Source organism: Lissotriton helveticus, chromosome 12, assembly GCF_964261635.1.
Source record: "Lissotriton helveticus chromosome 12, aLisHel1.1, whole genome shotgun sequence".
Classification (NCBI taxonomy): domain Eukaryota; kingdom Metazoa; phylum Chordata; class Amphibia; order Caudata; family Salamandridae; genus Lissotriton; species Lissotriton helveticus.
In genome coordinates, this window is record NC_136073.1 from 797,076,203 (window position 1) to 797,099,584 (window position 23,382).

The following is a 23,382-nucleotide window of genomic DNA, read 5'->3' on the forward strand; positions in this document are numbered from 1 at the left end:
TATTTAGACTTGAGGAATATATTTTCAACCATTGTAGATTTTCCCGTGTTACAAACTACAAATGAATTTAGCAGGTGACACATTTTACTGTAGGTATCTGCGAGTCGAGTTAACTTGATAAAAATTATGGTTCTGCCACATTTGTCTGACTTTTCCTAAACTTGTCATGTGCTTCTGTTAGCAAAATATAAACAGGTTGATAAATCATTTGGTTACTTCCTCATTGAAGTAAATTACAAGGTAAAAAAGTATTTGTCCAATTGCACATTAGTAGCTCCAGATTTGGTTTGGAAACCTAATCATAAAAATATCAGGTTTATATGTGGGCTAGTTTAGCAACTCAAATGAGGGAAACCTCAGTGAGTACCAGTGGAGAATCAGGAAACCAGAGAAAAACTAAATGTATACCATTTGATAAAGACATCCTATTCTGTTCCTGGTGATATGTCAGCCACAATGCATCTGATAAGGAAGTTTGCAACATTAGTTCTAGTCAGAAAGGAAGATGCATGTGTCTGGAAACATCTTCTTCCAATAAAAAAAGAATTTGTATGGATGACTTTGTATGAAGCAAGAATAAGCTTCGTTCAGCAAATGTACAAGATGGTGATACGATTCACTTAAAGATTGAATGTAGATACTCGGAGAACACCTCTTAATAGTATGCAGTCAGCTCTTAATAATATAAATTCTAGGTCCTATCCATGTTACTGTGATTGACATACTAGTGAGGAATCACAATTAGATTCAAGCCTCTGTGAGAGACTGTATTGTCGTGAGCAGGAGTGGTCTTGTGTACAACCATCTGTACTAGGTAGAGGAATTAGAACTGATATACCCAAGGACACAGGGACAGCTACTGTATGTCTGTTGCTTGATCCTGTCTGGACTAATTGTTCTGATTGATCCAGCAAAAAGATATTCAGGCGGCTGCACTTAACTCCCACTTAATTTATAGAAACGCAAACCATCCAAACGAGACCGCTGCTGGAAATGCAGTGAACGTCACTGATACATCACCAGCCCGGCTAATGTGCTCGTTTTGGCATAAAGTCTTTATGCCAATACATTTATATACCTGTAATGAACCAATAATGTCTTCTCTGCTAGTAAGATCATTTTATTTGTATTTTTTATTTTTTTTTAGGACGAAGAACCTTTTTATAGACTATTGTTGGCTGAATCTCTGATCCATGAGGGCAGCTGAGAAATGTACCATGCTGCTCTGGCAGACTACAGCCAGCCATTTTCAGAGAACGTCGCCTGCATGTCGGATATCTCTGTGCTTTAAAAGGGATGCCAACTCCATGCTGGCTCTACTCGAGTCACTGTAGATTTGCTGTGCAGGGCCAATGTTCAATGTTCCTGCACAGCAAGTTTTTTTGTTTTACATACGTAAACTCCAAAAGCGGGTGTATTTGTTTTTTTAAGCAAAACAGATAATTGTCCTTGATATTCTGGGAGTTTCAACCCTCCCACCCCTTAAATTGGTGAGGTCATTTCTGCGTTTTCCTGTCCAGAACCTCTAGGATTTCCTTGACATCCTGAAATGTATGGCAGAACATCTTATTCAAATAAGACAGCAAGTCTGAAGTAATTAAGCAGACAGCTCAATGTGTGTGGGGTTGTTGGTATAAGGCTTTAGCAGGTGGAGCCATTAGAGGCACCCTTGAAGCCAGATTATGTGGCAAGTATGGTAAATACATAATTATGCCGGAAAGGCTGCAGCCACAAAATCACGTCATTTCAGTGGCCCTTCTCTCTTTATAGGTTCATTTTTCATTAATATGTTTTGCATTAATATTCCACATTCCATACCCTCTGTGATGCAAAGTACTTTTTAGGTCGAGGCTACCGTCGCACTGCGAAAGCAGTGGGGGGCGTAGCCGAAGAATTCATGACTTGGGCTTTAACCCGCCTCTCTCTTCCATTGGCTAGCTTCGTAAATGGAGGCTAGCCATTGGAAAATATGTGTGTCATTTACTCTTTTCCCCGGCTTGATGCGATCCATGGGCCTTTCTGTCTCTTTTTTTAAGTCCCGCCCCCCACACCCTCCCTCTCGCCGAGGTCCCAGTCTATTCCTCCTGTAATGCACCGTTTGCTCCTCTTGCATTTTGTTTGCTCACAATTGTCACTTTTACCTCATGTAACTTAACGTCTGCTTTCGTAACGTGTTCACTCGTATCAAAATCTTCTCATGGATCATTTCTGTTCCTATTGTGAAGCGCTCTGACGCACCGCCTGCAGTGACCTGAAGGGGCTGCCGCGGCGACCCGGAAGTGCTTCCCTCCAGGACCCGGATACAGACCGGGGTTCTCCAGTAGTTTTGGCTGCCACCTTCTCCCGTTTCTCCTGAACTCGTGCCCATGAAAAACCCCAAAAAATTAAACGCCTTTCATGAAAATGCACGCTGACAATAATGAATGCTGTCAGTGTCTGAGCGCTAATGGTCGGGTGATGTGGTGCTGGCTAATAGAAAGTGCAGTGGTTCAGCATAAGCGGATTGGCGTTTGCCGTGTTTTTTGGTGCTCCATTTTCATCATCCTTTGCTACTTGCTTAGCTTTTGATTGGGTTAAAGAATATTAGCGCGTGCATGCGTGAAGAATGTGAATAGATCATTTTCCTTCCCGCACTCCAGACCTGCTCGCTGCTGACAGGCGTAGCATGTGCGCGGTCTGCCGTGTCTCGATGCACAAACCGCCTTCTCCGTGTAGTGGTTTTTGCTCTGTTGCCTAGACGAAAGCGGTCCTTCTCTGAGGATGTCTGGCTCGCGCAGAGAGTTTGATGTGAAGCAGATCTTGAAGAGCCGATGGCGCTGGTTTGGTCACCAGGCGGCCCTTTCGTCCTCCGCAGGTGACGGCCACCAGGGAGACTTGTGGAGCCGAGGAACAACTGCGGGCCGAAAGTTCCTGGACCCCGGCAACCTGCCCCTGGCTTCCATTCTTTACCGGAGGCAGCCGGACAGCCCGAACCCAACCCTCTGCTGCCCGATGGCGTCCCCCTCCGAAGTGCCCACCATCGAGTTTACCTCCGAGGACTGCGAGGGGCCACGCTGGCTCGAGCCGCCGGAAGCCGACCAGCGAGGAAGTGAGGAGGACGTGGAGTCTGAATCTGATAGCAGTTCATGCAGGTGAGGGGTTGCCCTCTCCAGAGTGCTGCGAAGCCCATACAGAGGCTCTGCCCGTATAGTTTATCAATCACTGACTTCAAGCCACACTGCTTCGATGGTGGCATTGAGAGTGTCTTCCACATAAACCTAATCAAATCATATATATGTTAAGCACGCGAACTAGATGTGTTTCCGCAGTATCACCTCCATGCAAGGTCCAGTCCTACGAGTGAGGCGTATCGCATGTCTGTGATTATTCTGTCTACGAACAGTCCAGATAAATAGCTTGTAATTGTATGTGCGTATCATATTTAACACCTATATTTGAATACCGGCTGTTCTATTTTTATTTAGGAGCGAACGGGTTATAGTTATTGATTTAACAGGAAACATTTTTTTGAAATGAGTGACATGTACTGGAATCCTTTAATTGCATTTTTATTCACCCTTAATGTGTAGATGTTCACAACCAGGAGAGCTTTTGTTTTCTTTTTTAGACGCCCGCTAACGGTTCTTTTTAGCCAGTCCCTTGATTGTTTTCAGGGCTTACAAATGAACGCATCCATCCAAGTCCCTCATCAAGGGCGGGAAGTGCACCAGGCAGACCGATGCTGTCTGTAGCCAGGGAATGTAACCTTGAAGGCGCAGCATGGGTCTACAGATGCCAGTGAGCCTTCAAATGAATTAGTGTCGTTTTTAGGTCGAGGCCCCCTTGGTCCTCTTCCATGGGCTTTCACTCCAACCCGAACTATGAGCCCTGACTTCCGTTCAATGGGTCCATGTGCCCCTAACTCCCGGCCAAAGGGCCCCTCCTTCTTCTCGAAAGGCCAACTCTCCTCCCATAGGCCCCTTATTAATAGTGGTTACCCGAATCCCTCCAAACCAAGCCAAGGTGCACCCCACTGGCCGTTCCGGCGGCACCTTACATCCCTTCCATTAACTCCTCACTCACCGTGGCCATGGGCAACGGGCCAACACCTTCCTGGGTCAGGGGTCCTGCAAAGCTCGGGGGTCATTCTACGTCGTACAATATACAGTTCATTGAAAATGCATTACGTTCATGACGTCTAATTAAAAAACAGGCAACAATACTGTAAAAAGCGGAAAAGAACAATCAGTGTCAGAAGTGGGGTAATATTCTGATATATTTTGAAAAGACTTGGAAGGCCTAACATGGTATGGGTGGGTATAAAACGAGGCCTAACATGGTATGGGTGGGTAGTGTTATAAAACGGAGTTATGGGATGGAGTGATAGGATAGGATGGAGAGCTGGGGTGTAGGTTACAGGATGGAGATTTTGGGTACGAATTGTAAAATGGAGATATAGAGTGCAGTGTTATAGGGTGGCGATATGGAGGTGTTTTATAAGATTACTTTAGGGTGTAAAGTTCTATAGGGTGGCTATTTTGGGGTGTTATAGGGTGGAGGTTTGAGGTGCAGTGCTATTAATGGAGATATTGGGTGTAGTTATGAGTTTTGATGTTATATGAGGGAGACATAGGGTGCAGCGTCATGGAATGGAGATTTAGGGTTTGGTGTTACAGGGTGGAGATACAGGGTGTCATGTTATAGGATGGAGTTGTATGGTGTAGTGATTTTTGATGATAATCTAGGGCACAATGTTATAGGCTGGAGATATGGGGTGAAGTCCTAAATAGGGAGATATGGGTTGTAGAGTGGTATGATGGACTTGTGGTGTGAGATGTCAGTGGATGGAGATATGCAGGATAGTGTTATAGGATCTAGTTATGGGATTATGAAGAACTTTGTGCAAATTTATCATCAGTAAAAGACGTTGAGAACTTAATGCGTCCCTTTTGGTACTCTCAATCTGCTTTCTGTAAGGAACGTGAGCCCAGTGTCATCTGTCTGTGTGTGTCTGTGTGTGTGTGGCTCTGTCTGTGTGTGTGGCTCTGTCTGTCTGTGTGTATAGCTTTTTTTTGTAGGTGGCTCTATGTGTGGGTGGCTCTATGTGTGGGTGGCTCTGTGTGTGTGTAGGTGGCGGTGTGTGTGGGTGGCTCTGTGTGTGTGGGTGGCTCTATGTGTGTGGGTGGCTCTATGTGAATGACTGTGTGGGTGGCTCTGTATGTGTGTGTGTGTGTGTGTGTGTGTGTGCGCGCGCGTGGCTCTGTCTGTGTGCGCGTGGCTCTGTCTGTGTGCGCGTGGCTCTGTGTGCGCGTGGCTCTGTGTGCGCGTGGCTCTGTCTGTGTGCGTGTGGCTCTGTGTGTGCGCGTGGCTCTGTCTGTGTGTGCGCGTGCGTGGCTCTGTGTGTGTGGCTCTGTCTGTGTGTGTGTGTGTGGCTCTGTCTGTGTGTGTGTGTGTGTGTGGCTGTGTGTGTGTGTGTGTGTGCTTGGCTCTGTCTGTGTGTGTGCATGGCTCTGTCTGTGTGTGTGGCTCTGTCTGTGTGCGTGTGTGTGTGTGTGTGCGTGGCTCTGTCTGTGTGCGTGGCTCTGTCTGTGTGTGTGGCTCTGTCTGTGTGCGTGGCTCTGTCTGTGTGGCTCTGTCTGTGTGTGTGTGTGTGTGTGTGTGTGTGTGTGCGTGGCTCTGTCTGTGTGTGTGTGTGTGTGTGTGTGTGCGTGGCTCTGTCTCTGTGTGTGCGTGTGTAGCTCTGTCTGTGTGGGTGTGTGTGTGTGGCTCTGTCGGTGAGTGTGTGTGTGCGGCTCTGTGTGTGTGTGCACGGCTCTGTCTGTGTGTGTGTCTGTGTGTGTGTCTGTGTGTGTGTGTGTGTGTGTGTGTGTGTGGGTCTGTGTCTGCGAATACTCTCTACTACTCTCTAATGCTCACCTATTGCCATTGTAAGTAACAATACCATTTATTTATGTTTTTTTAAAAAAATGAAAAAAATGTCATGAGCAATGCCAATAGCTCTACCTTTAATAATGTCGAGACCATTGCATTGTAAATGCTTGTTGATGTTGTTTTGCAGGCCAAGCCTCTGTCTGCACATATTGAACACAGACTGAATGTCTTTGAGAGGCTGAAAGAGAAGCACCAAACTCGACTCCTGGAAAGACTGCAAGCGAGTCAGGCAATTCGAATTTCATTGCCAGACAGGACGGAGGTGGACGGGCATTCTTGGCAAACTACCCCATACCAGGTTGCCCTACAGACCAGGTCAGTAAAAAACAGATGCTCGTTTGATATAGAAAAAAATCCTGGGCAGCAAAAGGTCGGCCAGGGATGGTGTGTCTTCAAGAAGAGATTCCTTCCCACACTCAAAGATTAGCCAATCCAGACACGTAAGCCTGAAGAGTATTCCATTTCAAGGGTCTATACCAGATAAAGAGTGATTATCTGGGACATTTTTGAAGAATTCCAAACATGGGTGAAGCCTGAGTCTGCCTTGAATTAGCAGAATTTTCCATAAGTGATGACTTTGCTTGCCAAAGAACAGATCTTCATGTTTTTAGACCACTTGTAAAATGTACAATCCCAGGTTTCACCCAGAAATGCTCACCTTTTGCCAGGTATGCTCTGTGAATCTTAACACCTGATCTAATTGATCGTTGCTTTCAATATCAAAGGTATACTTCGTGTTAAGCTGAAACATATTTGGAAACTTCCTTTGATTCTGATGTGGGTGATTTTGTGTAAGACAACATGCGAGCTGTGTCCCTGATATATTCCTTTTGTTTTTAGAGTTTTTCAACCCTTCAATTTTCAGATTGTAAAGCAGTATGTGGCATTTTGTGAGGTGTGTTTGTACACAAGGTTCTAAATGATCTTTTGACATAGGAGTATTTTACTACCTATACTGTGATTAGGGCTAAATAAAAGTACTTCTAATCATGTGCATGCTATGAACATTACAGTTGCCTTCGAATGTCAATATATATCTTAACCCAGATAGAAGTCTTTTGAGAGGTTAAAAAATTGGCCATGGGTATTTATTTTCTGTAATGCATTATTTAGATGGGTATCACATAAATTAGAAGGTTTTCTTCTGAGGGGGCAGCAAGAGCAGATAATCACCGTGTGGAACTCAGCTCCTCATGTCACTGATCCAGAGTTAATTCTAGAGTGATTGAGTTTGGAATATTGGGTGGAGTTTTGTCTTTGTTTGACCATATTCTTTTCTGCAGTACTTTTGCCACTTTCTCCTGCAAACGGGAAGAGCAGGCAAATCACCATGACATTCAGCGCAGGTTTTCACTTATATGCTTTCCTATATTTTAAATCCTTGCTTGTCTGATCTGTTGCTGACATTTGTAAACAAGCGACAAGCTACCCCAGATCAGCTCATCTGTAATTTGGAAATAGGAGCTCACGTTGCAATTCGAAGTGACCGTAGCCGTATAGAGAGCGGTAAGCCCTCATCTCTAGAGCCTCGGTTGCCGTCAACCCCTGACTTATACATTAATCTCAAAAATCATCCCAACCAGCCATTTCCAAGGCTATTAACATATGCAATTAGAGGAACAACATTTTCTGGTCTACCTCGCAGTGTATCTATTGCTTTATTAGCGCTGTGTGCAGGTGTGGTAATGTTTTGATTCACTTTGAATGGGGTAGGGGACTTAAAGTACGGATAAGATATGTTTTGACAACTACCAGCTACAGTTACTCATTCTGCACCCTTCTACAAAGTGGGCAGCGAGTTTCCTCTAAAGAGAGGAGTTTTTTAACCCGGTTAAACCAATGTTTTATGAACACGCACTCCAGAGAGCTCAAGTCTGCAGTGGCTGTGCATCTGTTTTTCCATTGCATTTTCATTGGAAGCCTATTTGTAAGCTTTATGTAAAGCAATCTGTGGTTTGCTGATGCTGCTTGTTGGTCTTTCCACGCAGCCGTTCCCTGGCCGAGAGTGCAGTAGCAGCACGCGTCAATGGGACACTGTATGATGTAGACCGTCCATTGGAGGAGGACTCGGAAGTGGAGTTCCTGACTTTTGATTCTCCAGATGGACAGGCAGTAAGTTGCTCTCTTTCACTACTATTCGACAGAACCTTTGCTGTGTCAGGCTAGTGTTTTTGCCAGCAGTTTTATATATTTGTGGATTTCAGTATTTTATATATTTTGGTCGTTTGCAAAATCGAGATTTGGTGGTGGGGTGTAGGTTTCTCAGCTTTTTGTCACCAAATCCTCTAGCTAATGCTTCGTGTGCAGAAAGGCTTTGTATCACAGCGAGAACTGTCCTCAATCTTCATCCAAGTTAGATGCTCTTGCTGCACTCCTAAAACCTCCTTCTGCAGGCATGCTGTTTTACATTCTGTAACCAAACGTGAAATAATGGGCACATTATCAACATAAAGAGTTAGTAGTGGGAGCTCATACAGGTATAATGTGTCTCTGGAACACTTGCACCAACAGCTTCCTGTCCTGCATGAATCCATGACCCCCGGTTTACGGCAACGCACTGAGTAAATGTGTTCACTGCACAGTTTTGTTGTGCCTACATGCCTGAGGAGACACTTTCTTGTAGCACCAGCTATGAGTAGCAACTCAAACAAATCAGCAACAGCTGGGGGCGTGGTCAGGGGGATAACAGGCACTCACGGGCAGTGGGATGCACTATTACCAGTGCGCAGGACCGTTTGGCTGGCCTGAGACAGCCAGCCAAGCAGTCGTGCGCACTGAAGCTGCCTCGTACCCGGCTGCGTTGCTGGGTTGGAGACAACAAGCACAGGCTCCCAGTCTCCCTGGGAGCGCAAATCATGGTTCCTCAGGCTAATCCCGCCCCTGCGCTCATGACTTTAGAGCAGCGTCTGGATTGGCCGCAGGGGAGTCTGGGAGCCTGTGCCTGTAGTGGAGCCACGACAGGAGAAGAAGACGCTCTCCTCTGACACTAGCCACTACTGCAACAAATGCATTCCAAATCTCTTTTCCACTCTACATGACCACATACACAAGTCATACTGCAGTCTCCATACAATGCTTTTGTTCTGGTCCCTGCAAGAGCATGACTGCTTTCCTGCCATAAAGTGAACAAGGGTACAGTGAGTTTCTCAGTGAGTATCGTTACCTGCAGGCACACGTGCTGTAAATTCAGTAGTGCAGCAGGTAGCTCACGTCGCAGTGTCTCTTAATTTTGGTTCTTTCAAGGGTTAAGCCTGTGCAAAACGTGCAGTTGTAAGAAGAAGCTGCACTGCAAATGTCTGCACTGCAACAGCCTGAGAGGGTCTTAGTATGGCGGAGCCACCACCAATCATAAACCGCTCCCTCGTATAGTGCCGTATGTGCAACTGTGATGGATATTGCACTACAACCTAGTGACTCCACTTCTCTCAAGGAACCAAAGCGGACAGAAGCTGTTGAAGGGAGGGCGGATGAACTATGGAATATGTTTATTAACATGGTGGATAGTAACATTGTGAATGGCCATCATAATCCAATATCGATCACAGAAATCGAAAAAGAAATACAGCGGGAGGATTGCTTTACTGCTTTTGCATCGAACAAGTGGCTTCTGTTCCAACATAGCCGACAGACTTCATTATGTGAGCCTGAATCTTTAAATGTCGGGTTAATCATACTAAGTCATGACAGGCTCAAAAGCGCGTAATTCTTGCAGCAAGGCATAGTTATGGATATTAGTTGCAGGGAGGCTGAAGTTATGATGAGGCATCCGAGTACCTGTGCCAAGTGTCCTTTTTCCCTAATCTGTGTGCAGTAGTTTGCACAAGAGGCACTATTTATAACACAGCAAAATTAAAAAGGCTCTGGTGTTATAAAAACCACAACTGACCCCTTGTGAGGAGAATCTCTTATGTTGGTTCGTTTGTTTTGCAGATCTTTTGGCACTCTAGTGCTCATATACTTGGAGCTGCTCTGGAGCGCTTATACGACGGATTGCTGTGTCATGGACCGAACACAGAGAATGGGTTTTTCTACGACATGTTCCTGAATCATGGGTAAGAGTTACTGGCCATAGGAGACAGTAAATTAACTCACTTCCCAAATCCTGTCCCAGATGTTCCTATCCACGTGAGCAAGCTCTGAACTAGCCACTAAAAATTGTCCACGATTCACCAGTTATAATTTAATTAGACTAAAGAACAAGAACAGACATTTTGGAAAAGGTCTGTGATGTCTTCTGTAAGACAAGTGAATTTGCAGATTGCGGGATATACAATAGTTTATTGTGTTTTTACAGTGAAGTATTCAAGTAGTCAGGTGGTTGACAGGGGAAATTCATGTCCACTTTTGATATCTTTTCAAAATGGATACAATGGGAAATAAAACCAAACCACTATCATGTTGACTGTTTGCTTCATATTAATTATTTTTGCAAGCTACATAAAGAGGGCTCCTCCCACCACTAAGTTTCCAACCATCATAACACAGGAAACGTTTTAAGTTCACCAAAGAGTTTGATTGACATCAAAATCAGTTTTTAAGTAGAAACCAATTATAATCTCTAATTGTAATAGATGTAGGCCAAGGGAGTACCTTATTGGTCACATTGTGTCTCTATTATTTGTTCAGACTAATAGTTGGTAACTTCAACAAGGAAAGAACCACCACCAACCCATAATTCTTAGTCTTACTACATCTGTTCCTTTGTCAAACCTTTCATCATGTTTGAGTAAATCTCCATATTCTCATTCCTCTACCCTGGCCGGTCTACTTTAATAATGACAGACAGCAGTTCATGGACACCATCCGCATCCATGGACATATAACCACCATCCTCACCCAACCTTAACGGATACCACTTTTCACAACAACTGCCTGGCCAGAACTACTTCCTGAAATATGAACCTTATAATTTGGGCAGGACAGCTGTAACTTTTACTTGTCTTGATCACCTATAGGTGAGCCTGATTAGCTCTTAACAAATCTTTGAGCACTTACCAGTTAAATGTGTCTCTGATGCAGCCTTATCCGTTACATGCACAATTTTCTACTTCTTAGCTGCTCCCCCACCCACATAGACAGACAAGTCCTTCCCAATCATGACGTGGTGCCCACTTGATTCAACACACCATGTTTACTGTGAAGCATGTTTCTTCCTTGTAATTTTGGTACATGTAGGATGATCCTTGGTAGAAATGCTAAAGGTAAGATATAGTAGAAGACTATGATAACCTTGGCTTCAATCAAATGTTGTACTTACCCTCTTGTGATGCAGGCCATCATTTGGATTTCCTCTTGTTCCACCATATTGCATTGTTGAATAACACTCTTAGTCTCATCATGGCCTGGTTCATTTGTATCTATAGCAAGTTCAGCCCGAATTCCGTCAACACAAACCAATATTGTGAAATTGCACTGTCAGTTGATTTTGAAGTTTGTAAAGGACAACATTTACAACCAGTGGCCTTTTGCTACTTAGAAGACAAAGAGACAGAAGTTCTAACTGAAAGCGAAGATCAGAAGTGGCAATATTGGCTGTGAAGAAGAGACAAAGATTGATATTAAAAGGCCAAAAAATGTTTTATAGGCCTCCTCCAGGCCTGGCGATCCTGAGTCTGCATTAGATCCATATCACAAGGCTTAGAAATCTGAGGGCTTCCCTTCACTGTGAGGTCCATTGAAACAAATGAGATGGTAAAAAAGTCAAGTTCCAGGATGAAGCAATCTTGATGTCTCATAATGAAAAGTGATCCATCAGACCAGAAGGTTTATGCAATAAAATGATAATGCCCAGGTGCAAACTTGTTCTCAAAAGAGATTGGTGAATCATGAGCCAAATACATCGCCATTTTTATTTAATTTGCAGCAACGTACCCTGCAGATTGGTTCACTTATAGATGCTCAGCCTGAGCACAGCACCAGCAATCACATAAGCCTAACCTCCATAGAATGCCACCTTGCCAGACTGGTTCTTCGGAACGAAAGGAAGTAGTTTCATCATTAGTTGTGCTAGTCAGAAGAACAGTATGCCCAGTTCCTGCATTGATCTGGGCATTAAAATATACTTCTTAAATCGGAAACACACACACATGTCCGCTTTTCTTCTGGGAATGTGGGTGCACTGGTTCGCAGAGGGCCGTGAGGAACCGCTCCACACCCTCAATTAATTTCTTCCTTGTGAGAACTAACCCAACTTTACTAGAGTTTAATTTAAGAATATTTGTTAGGTTGCCAGAAGGCTGTCATTCAAATGCAAATTTGTATTAGGTACCTATTGATTCAGCCCAGCACTCAGCTGTCTCTCAACAGTGTGAGAGGAAGCCAAAAGCACAGCTCAGCGAGACGAACACCATTATGTAAATGTTGAACCGAATGAGGGATGCGGTCAATCTGTGGACCCAGAGACTGAACGTCTAAATCATTGATGTGAAAAGGTAAAAGAGAAAATGTTTGCATACAGCTTTTCAGAAAAGACACTAGCTGAAAACCTGTCTGATCGATTGTGACAAACATAGCAGAGATCAATCAGCATCATGTCCCCTTTATCCTTGATATTTCTTGTTTTAAACATAAGTGCTACGGCATATTCCATACTTCTGCCAGGATGTAAGCCTATCTACTATGAGTCCAAAGCTTCATCCTTAACGGTGGCTCGAAAACAATTTGGTAACGAGGTCTGAGTGAGCTTACCTAATTGCCCAATATCTGTTAAAATCATTTGCCTCATATTCCCCTGATTGAGCAGAGGAGTGCCACTTCAGTTCTACATCATGTGTGATCTTACTAACTGGATGTCTTACTCATTGCCTACTGAGCTGTTGGTTTGCATTAAGGACCGCTCCCTTTCCTGTATCCTTTCAGATGTTTGCAACATCACACCATCGCTTTTATCTTCCATTTTCCCATTCTTTCAATTTGAAATAGATTATCTCACCTCTAATACAGATGAGAATCTGCTTAGCAGGGGATGTATGGAAAATAAACAGTTGCACATATCTCATCTTAGACTGCAGAGCTAATCCTCAGATTGCATATCTTGCGGGCCAAACAGTGTGAACTGGATCCCACTGGTCAGATATTCTCATGCGACTGACAGGGGTCATTTGTAATATTAGAGAGAGAAAATGTATTCCTCTCTATAACTAGTTGACACAAAACATTTTTAAAAAACTACTTTTGCATCTTTAATAACTTTGCCCCCCCCATACTCCGTTTCCTCTGAGTTTTGGGAAAGGTCACAGTCCAAGAGTCAGACATCAATCCTGTGTGATCTGGAGCAAAATAGTGAAAGTATTGAAAAGTTATAAAGGCAGGGCCCGAAGGGGCGTGTCCAAGATGGCTTCCGTGATGGACGCCTAAAACAGAGCTCCACGCCTAGCCTATTAAAAATCCTAAGTTTTCCCTACCAATCCCACCACGCTTGCCGTAGCCCACTGCGGAGCTCCTGGGGCACAGCGGCTACTGGGCGTGCCCTCCCCGGGGCAGTGGCGACTTGCAGCCGGAGGATCTGGCAACCATGCTACTCCCGGGGCCGCTGAGAGTGACCCCCTACTGTGAGCCTGATGTTGGGACGTTGCTAGCTGAGGTGCACCCACACTCACCTGTCAGTGTCCCTCCTTCACCCCCCCATTATTGAGGATTGTCCTTGGCACTGAGGCACATTCCATAAATGGACTCCATGGATCCCTCCCCCCACTAGACACAATGTTTTTGATCATTTGAGACGTGGGCAGCGACGCTACCTGCAGCACAGGTTGGACAGACCCCGCTGCTGTGGCGATACCTGAGCTGCGGCCTGGACTGGGGCCCCTGGCAACATTTGCCCCACATTTATGTGCCCCACAACGTTGAACGGACTGGCCCCTGGGCACGAGAGGCCCATTAGCCCCCCACACATATAGCACTGCAACAAGGAACTCAGGCCACATGGGCATATGGACTTTGTGTAGCCAAGTGACTCAGACGTCCTCTCCTTGGGAACTCAGTGACACATAACTGGTTTAGTAGGGAATCCTGCGAGACTCAGCTTGGTGTCTTATGTTGAGGTGACTTACTGCAGTGACACACATTCTCTTGAAAACTTGCATATATACTTACCATCGCATAGCGGATGTTTAACTTCCCGTGTGGACCCGCCTCGCCCACCGAGTGGTAGAGGCAGAGAACTCACCCTGGGCCACTTCACACCTCCAGGGACTACCCTCCCCCTTCCTTTAATAAACGTAGCTGCTTCTGACACCACTACTTTGCAGATCCCAACAGAACCTGAAATTCGGTTGTAATTTACGTGATCATCTGCACTGAGGTGTTCCGAACTCTGACCACATACAACAAATGCGATGGTGTGCCTGAAAGCTGATAAGATCCCGGCGGAGGTTATGAGCACCTGTGGGGTTGAGGAGAATATGAATACCGCTGATGTAGCAGGTTCGTCTCTAGCGACCACACTATCTGATCATTCTCGCCTATTTGAGGAACTGATGGCAGCTGTGCTTGACATTAAATTCACCCTGGAGTCCAAACAAGACACCTTGTGTATAGATATGGGCTTCCTACGCGAAGACCATAAGAAACTGAAAGACAGAGTAGAAGACGCAGAATCGTCACTGACTGCCGTGAGGCCTTCGGTAGCGGACTCTGACAAGCACCTCTGGGCCATGCAGGAGGAAATAAACTATCTACGGGGGAGAGTGAATGACCCGGAGGGCAGATCGAGACAGAATAATGTGAGGATCGTAGGTCTTCTGGAACAGGCAAAGGGCCCAAATGTGTAACTGTATGTTGAGGACTGATTCGTGAATACAATCCGGCAAGGTAAACAGTCTTCCTTTTTCTCAGTTGAACGAGCCCACGGGGTACCTGGGAGGCCTCCCCCCCATGGATGCCCCTCCACAGCCGGTGGTTGCTCACTTCTTCAATCACAGAGACAGAGATGACATTCTGTAGGCGACGAGGGCCAGGGACCCTGGTCTGTAAAACGCACAAGTGCATTTTTACCCTGATTACACTTTAGAAGATCAACTCTGTAGGTAATCCTTAACAATATTGTGAGAAGTTGACCTGATATATGATGTTTCCAATTCTGGAACCACCTTGCATCAGTCCAAATATCCCCTTATGGTGTCTGGTTGTAAGTCAACCTTATAGACAAGCTATCTTAAGGGTAGCATAGACTAAGCAGCCTTAAAGGCTTAACTCAAGAGGTCGTGTTAAGCGAGCTGTTTTACCAATCACAATCCTGTAATATCAAATGAAAGGACACCACACAAGTATATATTATAAAACAATATATGTATTTATTACTCACAATAATCCCCAGTACTCTTTATGAATAAAGGGGCACAAGCGTTAAATCAAAAGCACAGTATAACATACAAAGTTGCACAATTATGGATGAGGGCGAGGGGCCACTCAGACAATATACTAAACAAGTGGTATAAGAGATACCAATCGAACAGTGGTTAGGCCTAGGGAATCGCTGGGAGCAGTCGGGACAAGCAATGCTGAAGTCGGGAAAAGCCCGCGGGATTCGGGTGCAGTGCTGAAAGCGCACGCATGCACCAATGTTAGTCAATGGTGCGTAAAAGTTACACAAATAGAGTTTAAGGACACTTCCGCTGAACCTAGAGGGACAAAACTTAAGACACAGACCCTAGAGGTGTGTACCAGTGTGGGAACACCGGCGTTGCAATGTTACCTCACCCACAGGAAGCGGGTGCACAGGGTCGAAGTAGTGTCGAGTTTCGTCACGCTGATTCTTGGTGCTTGAAGCTGAAGAGGCTGCAGGCGCTGTGAAGGAGAAGTGTCCGGTGGGATCCAAGGGTGGATCGAAGTCGAAAAGTACCTGAAAGCAGAGGGGACAGAGTCTGGGTCACTCAGCAGTGACCAGGGTGGAACCAGGACGGAACCAGGCAATGTCGGGCGCAATCAGGTGGTTGTCGAGGAGCTTCTCTCCGCTGTCACGTGGGCTCTGGGGCATCTACGACGTCCAGGAGCAGGTCACGATCTGTCCCACGCAGGCTCTCGCCGTCGGCGCTGTCGGCTTCAAGATTGGAGCAAACAACACTTGGCAAAAGCAATCCACGCGGAACCGGAAGATTGCTTCTCACTCGGACCAGGAGGGTCAGAGTGGGGGCTCCTTTTCAGGGGAGCTGGTGCAAATCTGGAGCAACCAGAATCGCAAGTCGTTTTTCAAGTTTCGTCGGCACAGGGGCCACAAGCCGGCTGGCAATTGACCGGGCCAACGCGTTGAGCCAAAAGAAGCAGAAGGGCCCCACGCAGCACTCGTCGAGTGTGGAGGGCTGAACTTCGGTGCAAGAGTGGCTCAGGGTTGGGGCTTCTCAAACCCCGGTGTACAGCTTCGAGGGTCACTCGTGGGCTGCACGGTCAGCGTCTCGTGGTCTTTCCAAGATGGCGTGCCCCACGCTTCCGGTCGCCTCCACGGGACTCAGCTCTGCAGGGACTGTGGATCGGGCTGTTAGAAGGCAGGCAAGCTTGATCTCGTCGATCTCTGTCGCTCGAGTTCCGGCGGGAACTGCAACAAAGCAGACGTCGAGGTGCTGGATGGTGCCTGTTTGCACAGGGTGGTCAGTCCTTGACCACAAGGGAGATTCTTCAGTCTTCTACGTTGAGTAGGATGTCGAAGGGTCCAGAGTTTCGTTTCTTATGTTTCATCAGGATAATCTGAAGTGCTTTGGCACTGCTCCCATTCTTATACCAATCTAGGGGGCTGGAGTACCTGCTAGGTCCCCTCCTATGGGTGGGACCCAGGAAGGGGGTGGATGCACCCCTTTCCTTTGATCCAGGCCGCGCTGGGACTGGGGCTGGTGTGCCCCAGAACCGGTTTGACCGGATTATGCAAGGGGCAGCCTTGTGCTCCCCATGCAGTGTCTGGTTTCTTTCAAACCTCCCTGCTACAATCCACTATCTCCTGTCTGGGGGGGTGTGACACCTCCCTGCGACAGGAAACCCTTTGTCCAGGCCCCTTGGGCTGAGTTTCGGTCAGCTTCAGGGGGTCAGACTTGTGTCTGTGGCAGAAGCATCCATTTTGTGGATCTGAGGCACTGTTAGAAATTAACCGCATTTCAGTAAAGTAACATGTCTTACCCCTCTAGAGGGGTGGAATGCTATCCCCGTCGCCAGAACTGGCGAGGGGATAGTATTCCAAATCGTATGACACCTTACACGACCTGTTTTGATAAAGCCAAACCAAAGTTGCTATATAACCGCGAGGATTATAATGCACTTAAGAGTATATGGTATGGCATTATCCTGAAACAGCTTAGGGATTTGTTCCCGACGGCTGCAGACAGGCTCAGCTCATTCTAGAGCTCCATCTCACATTAAACCACGCACTCTGCCTCCAGGATTGATGAGGCCTTCCATAGGAGTGGCTCACAGGTTTATATGTGTCCAGATATAGGTTTAGATATAGGTATACTATATCTAAGCAAGGGGTGATTACACCACCTTACCCCAGCTGAGTGATCAGCCAGTTGTGTCAATTGAAGAACCAGCCAGGAGTGGCAAAAGATATGCTGCAGCCCCTGGTAGGCCTTGGTGGCACCTTTGCCCTGGGCACCTATAGTGCATGGTACAGGGGCTGACAAGGAGTCCATTTCCAATTGTGGTATGTACCTAGGGTACATGGAATCCATTTTACAGAGAGAGCAGATGGCCTGGGACCCTGATTAGCAGGGAACCAGGTCAACTAAGTCAAAAACCAGCTAAACACAAGGAAAAAAATCTGGGGTAACCATAGTCAGGTAGCCACCTTCCTACATAACCCCCCCCAAACGAAAGGAGATAAGGCTATCCTTGGCCAGGTAAGCCTATATTGCCTGAGTGGCCATATAAGGAAGTACCTGCACTAGCATGGGTACCCCCTGTCTCATGGTCCACTAAGAAGTCCCTCACCCTTGGGGTATTAGAGGGTCTCCACCATAGGGAATCACTACCTTGGGTGTGTTTATGCAAAGTTAAAGGCTGGTTTGGATATGGAGTATTGAAGTGAGGCTCCACTAATTTAGGGCTCAGCTTCCTCCAATTATCTTCCACCATGTGTGCCTTTCTTTCTTCAACTGAGTTGCACTGTGCTCTCAGGGTCAGCCTCTGGCTACCTAAAGCTGGAGGCTGGGTCCCTCTGTTTGGCTTGCTGGAGGGACAGTTGAGGTTTGGGCCCTTTGGGTCCCAGGTTTGGCTGTGCCCAACAGAATTCATCTGGGGGAGGTCCCTAACTGTTTGTAAGGGGGATCCCTCAGGAGTTTTTAAAGTTTTCACCTTACTAGGGCTACTAGTTTTGGTGCCCCTAATCTTTTGATGGGGGTGCTTTATTTGACAGGGGGCCCTCTGGGTCTCACTGTCCTTCTTGTCCTCTGCAGCCCTGGGCTGGCTAAGGCAAGGTAGAGAGGGGCAGGTTACCTGCTCCAGACTGGGTCCCACCTGAGAAGGGTCCACTGACATCAGAGGCTCTGTCAGGCTAGGCCTAACCACCTCTGGGGCAGTTCCTTCATCAGGGGTAAGATCAGTTCCCTGAGGAGGCTGATCCTTTCCTAAAGTCTGGTGAGGGGGAGATTTCTCGTCCTCCTCTGTGCTCTCAGTTTGTGTGGAGTTATCCATCATTTCAGGCTTCACAACACACATATCAGTTTGAGTTTGGGCTGTGGCCATCACATCCCCACCAACCTTTTCAGGAGGGGACTCAGTTTGGGTTTCTGCTGTTATCATAACAGCTTTGCTATTCTGTTCAGGAAGAGCTTTTGCTAAAGATGGGACAGAGTTGCCCCACCCTACCAACCTTTTCAGGAAGGACATCTTGAATTGGGGCTGTAGCCATCACAGCCCCACTAACCTTTCCATTGGCATTTACCATTCTAGAATGGGTTTCCTGTTCAACCTCAGCCCAGGCTGAGATTTCTAAATCATTACCCAGTAGACAGTCCACAGGCAAGTTTGATGACACTGCCACTCTCTTTGGGCCAGTGACACCTCCCCAGCTGAGACTTACTACTGCCATGGGATGATTTGTTTGGATTCCATCAATGTTTGTTACCTGGTATGTGGCACCTGGTAAAAGTTGCTTAGAGGAGACTATGCAGTCAGCCACCATGGTGATGCTAGCCCCTGTGTCTCTAAAAGCTTCAACTTTCAAACCATTGATGATGGGTTCTTGTCTATATCTGCTCAAAGTATTTGGGCAGTCAGAGAAGTTGGCAAACCCCATGCCAGTCTCATGGACAAGATTAGTTGGTGATGGGGACCTGGATAGGCCAGGGTCCACCTGTGCTCCAAAAGTAAACCCACCCAGATTCCTGGGTGTGTTCCCACTTCCTGGGGGATTACTGCTGACAGTAACAGGAGGTGTTGGAACTGGCTTTGGAGGTATATTCTCTTTATTGCTATTCTTGGGACAACAGTTGTCTGTTTTGTAATGCCCGACCTGTTTACAGGCATAACAATAAGGCTTTTTCTCAGTTGAAGAAGTGTCTTGGGACCCACCCCCATTCTTGGAGTTTTGGGGCCCTGGGGAAGTCTTTTCTTTACTTTTATCCCCACCCTTATCTTGAGGCTTGGTAGACTCCTTCTTCTGGTTACTGTCCTGATTCTTAGGCCTAATCCTGGTTCTGACCCATTTATCTGCCCTCTTTCCCAATTCTTGGGGAGAGGTCAAATCTGAGTCCACCAGGTGCTGGTGTAAGAGCTGGTTCTGACAATTACTTAGGATCTGCTCCCTCATAATCAAATTATACAATCCTGTGAAGTCATGTACTTTGCTGCCATTTAGCCAACCCTCCAGAGCCTTAGTAGCACAATCTACAAAATCAGTCCAGTCCTGTGTCTGTGTCTTCTGGGTGTCTCTGAACTTCAACCTGTACTGTTCAGTGGTTAAGCCAAACCCATCTATCAGAACACTCTTCAGGACTTTGTAATTGTTTGCATCCTCATGTCTAACAGTGAGGAGCTTATCTCTCCCTTTCTCAGAAAAGGAGTACCATAAGATTGCTGCCCACTGTTCCTCAGGAACCTGCTGTACCATGCAGGCTCTCTCAAGAGCAGTTATCCACTTGTGGATGTCATCCCCTTCCTTGTAGGGGGGCACAATCTTTGTCAGGTTTCTACTATCATAGGACCTGGGTTTCTCTCTAGGAATATTGCTGCCACCAGTGGCATCTAAGCCACACATTCTTTTCTCTCTTGCCAAGGCAAGTCTAGCTTGAGCCAAGGCTACCTCCTCCCTCTCCATCTGGAGTTTGACAGCCCTATGCTCTATCTTCTGAGAGGAAGTCATTCCTCTCTGAGATTCTCTTGAGGCACTAGAAATATGAGAGTCCCCCGAGGGAGATCTCACTCTTCTGTTGCCTGGGAGAATGATATGGTGGGGTCTGGGGAGGTGCTGGCCCTCTCCATTCCCCAGTAGGTCTAAGTTGGCCTGGTTAAGCCTGGCAACTATGACCTGGCTACCCCTCTGATCCTCATTTTCAGGATCCTCTACATCTGAGTCCTCCTCCTCTTCCTCCTCTACATCTTCCTCCTCTGGAGTGGTATCAGTTACAGGGGGGTTCACTCCATCTTCTAAGTCTAGGGGAGCTACACTCGCCTTAGCTAAGTCATCCTGTTCTAGAATGGCTATCAGAGCTGGAATGGTGGGACCTCTGCCCCTTTTTAGCCCTCTTGATATGCACAAGGCACACAAGTCTTTGTGGCTAAGTTTGTCATAGCTGGAAGTTGCCTTGGTAAGGTCAACTGTCACAGGCAGAGAGCCTGAAGCTTCACCTGTGCCAGACATGACTACTAGTGAGGTGTAAGTGGTGCACTTACCTACACTAAGTGTTTTCCTACTGTACCTTGCTAGTGAGTTGTAGTCAGGGTGTGCTAATCCCTTTAATCTACAACTACTAAGTTCAGTAGAACTTAATATGCTAAGCTTTTGATTTATATGTACCTAAGGTACTTGATGTGATCTTTCAATTTGATAAAAAGATTGCAATGGTAAAACAAACAGCAAGCTCAAATCCGCACCGCTGCTCACCAACGTGAGAAGTTTGCCTGATATATGATGTTTCCAATTCTGGAACCACCTTGCATCAGTCCAAATATCCCCTTATGGTGTCTGGTTGTAAGTCAACCTTATAGACAAGCTATCTTAAGGGTAGCATAGACTAAGCAGCCTTAAAGGCTTAACTCAAGAGGTCGTGTTAAGCGAGCGGTTTTACCAATCACAATCCTGTAATATCAAATGAAAGGACACCACACAAGTATATATTATAAAAAAAATATGTATTTATTACTCACAATAATCCCCAGTACTCTTTATGAATAAAGGGACACAAGTGTTAAATCAAAAGCACAGTATAACATACAAAGTTGCACAATTATGGATGAGGGCGAGGGGCCACTCAGACCATATACTAAGCAAGTGGTATAAGAGATACCAATCGAACAGTGGTTAGGCCTAGGGCCTAGGGAATCGCTGGGAGCAGTCGGGACAAGCAATGCTGAAGTCGGAAAAGCCCGCGGGATTCGGGTGCAGTGCTGAAAGCGCACGCATGCACCAATGTTAGTCAATGGTGCGTAAAAGTTACACAAATAGAGTTTAAGGACACTTCCGCTGAACCTAGAGGGACAAAACTTAAGACACAGACCCTAGAGGTGTGTACCAGTGTGGGAACACCGGCGTTGCAATGTTACCTCACCCACAGGAAGCGGGTGCACAGGGTCGAAGTAGTGTCGGGTTTCGTCACGCTGATTCTTGGTGCTTGAAGCTGAAGAGGCTGCAGGCGCTGTGAAGGAGAAGTGTCCGGTGGGATCCAAGGGTGGATCGAAGTCGAAAAGTACCTGAAAGCAGAGGGGACAGAGTCTGGGTAACTCAGCAGTGACCAGGGTGGAACCAGGCAATGTCGGGCACAATCAGGTGGTTGTCGAGGAGCTTCTCTCCGCTGTCACGTGGGCTCTGGGGCATCTACGAAGTCCAGGAGCAGGTCACGATCTGTCCCACGCAGGCTCTCGCCGTCGGCGCTGTCGGCTTCAAGATTGGAGCAAACAACACTTGGCAAAAGCAATCCACGCGGAACCGGAAGATTGCTTCTCACTCGGACCAGGAGGGTCAGAGTGGGGGCTCCTTTTCAGGGGAGCTGGTGCAAATCTGGAGCAACCAGAATCGCAAGTCGTTTTTCAAGTTTCGTCGGCACAGGGGCCACAAGCCGGCTGGCAAGTGACCGGGCCAACGCGTTGAGCCAAAAGAAGCAGAAGGGCCCCACGCAGCACTCGTCGAGTGTGGAGGGCTGAACTTCGGTGCAAGAGTGGCTCAGGGTTGGGGCTTCTCAAACCCCGGTGTACAGCTTCGAGGGTCACTCGTGGGCTGCACGGTCAGCGTCTCGTGGTCTTTCCAAGATGGCGTGCCCCACGCTTCCGGTCGCCTCCACGGGTCTCAGCTCTGCAGGGACTGTGGATCGGGCTGTTAGAAGGCAGGCAAGCTTGATCTCGTCGATCTCTGTCGCTCGAGTTCCGGCGGGAACTGCAACAAAGCAGACGTCGAGGTGCTGGATGGTGCCTGTTTGCACAGGGTGGTCACTCCTTGACCACAAGGGAGATTCTTCAGTCTTCTACGTTGAGTAGGATGTCGAAGGGTCCAGAGTTTCGTTTCTTATGTTTCATCAGGATAATCTGAAGTGCTTTGGCACTGCTCCCATTCTTATACCAATCTAGGGGGCTGGAGTACCTGGTAGGTCCCCTCCTATGGGTGGGACCCAGGAAGGGGGTGGATACACCCCTTTCCTTTGATCCAGGCCGCGCTGGTGTGCCCCAGAACCGGTTTGACCGGATTATGCAAGGGGCAGCCTTGTGCTCCCCATGCAGTGTCTGGTTTCTTTCAAACCTCCCTGCTACAATCCACCATCTCCTGTCTGGGGGGGTGTGACACCTCCCTGCGACAGGAAACCCTTTGTCCAGGCCCCTTGGGCTGAGTTTCGGTCAGCTTCAGGGGGTCAGACTTGTGTCTGTGGCAGAAGCATCCATTTTGTGGATCTGAGGCACTGTTAGAAATTAACCGCATTTCAGTAAAGTAACATGTCTTACCCCTCTAGAGGGGTGGAATGCTATCCCCGTCGCCAGAACTGGCGAGGGGATAGTATTCCAAATCGTATGACACCTTACACGACCTGTTTTGATAAAGCCAAACCAAAGTTGCTATATAACCGCGAGGATTATAATGCACTTAAGAGTATATGGTATGGCATTATCCTGAAACAGCTTAGGGATTTGTTCCCGACGGCTGCAGACAGGCTCAGCTCATTCTAGAGCTCCATCTCACATTAAACCACGCACTCTGCCTCCAGGATTGATGAGGCCTTCTATAGGAGTGGCTCACAGGTTTATATGTGTCCAGATATAGGTTTAGATATAGGTATACTATATCTAAGCAAGGGGTGATTACACCACCTTACCCCAGCTGAGTGATCAGCCAGTTGTGTCAATTTA

General features: G+C 46.9%; 1 protein-coding gene across 1 annotated transcript in view; it reads left to right on the forward strand.

Annotated features, from left to right (window-relative positions):
* The window catches only part of TARS2 (threonyl-tRNA synthetase 2, mitochondrial), a 180,001-nt gene that overhangs the window by 20,656 nt on the left and 135,963 nt on the right, over nt 1–23,382 (forward strand). Inside the window, exons 3-5 of the mRNA XM_078671425.1 lie at nt 6,038–6,225; nt 7,899–8,022; nt 9,841–9,962. Of these exons, the coding sequence (XP_078527551.1) occupies nt 6,038–6,225; nt 7,899–8,022; nt 9,841–9,962 (434 nt within the window). The remainder of the gene's footprint in view (nt 1–6,037; nt 6,226–7,898; nt 8,023–9,840; nt 9,963–23,382) is intronic.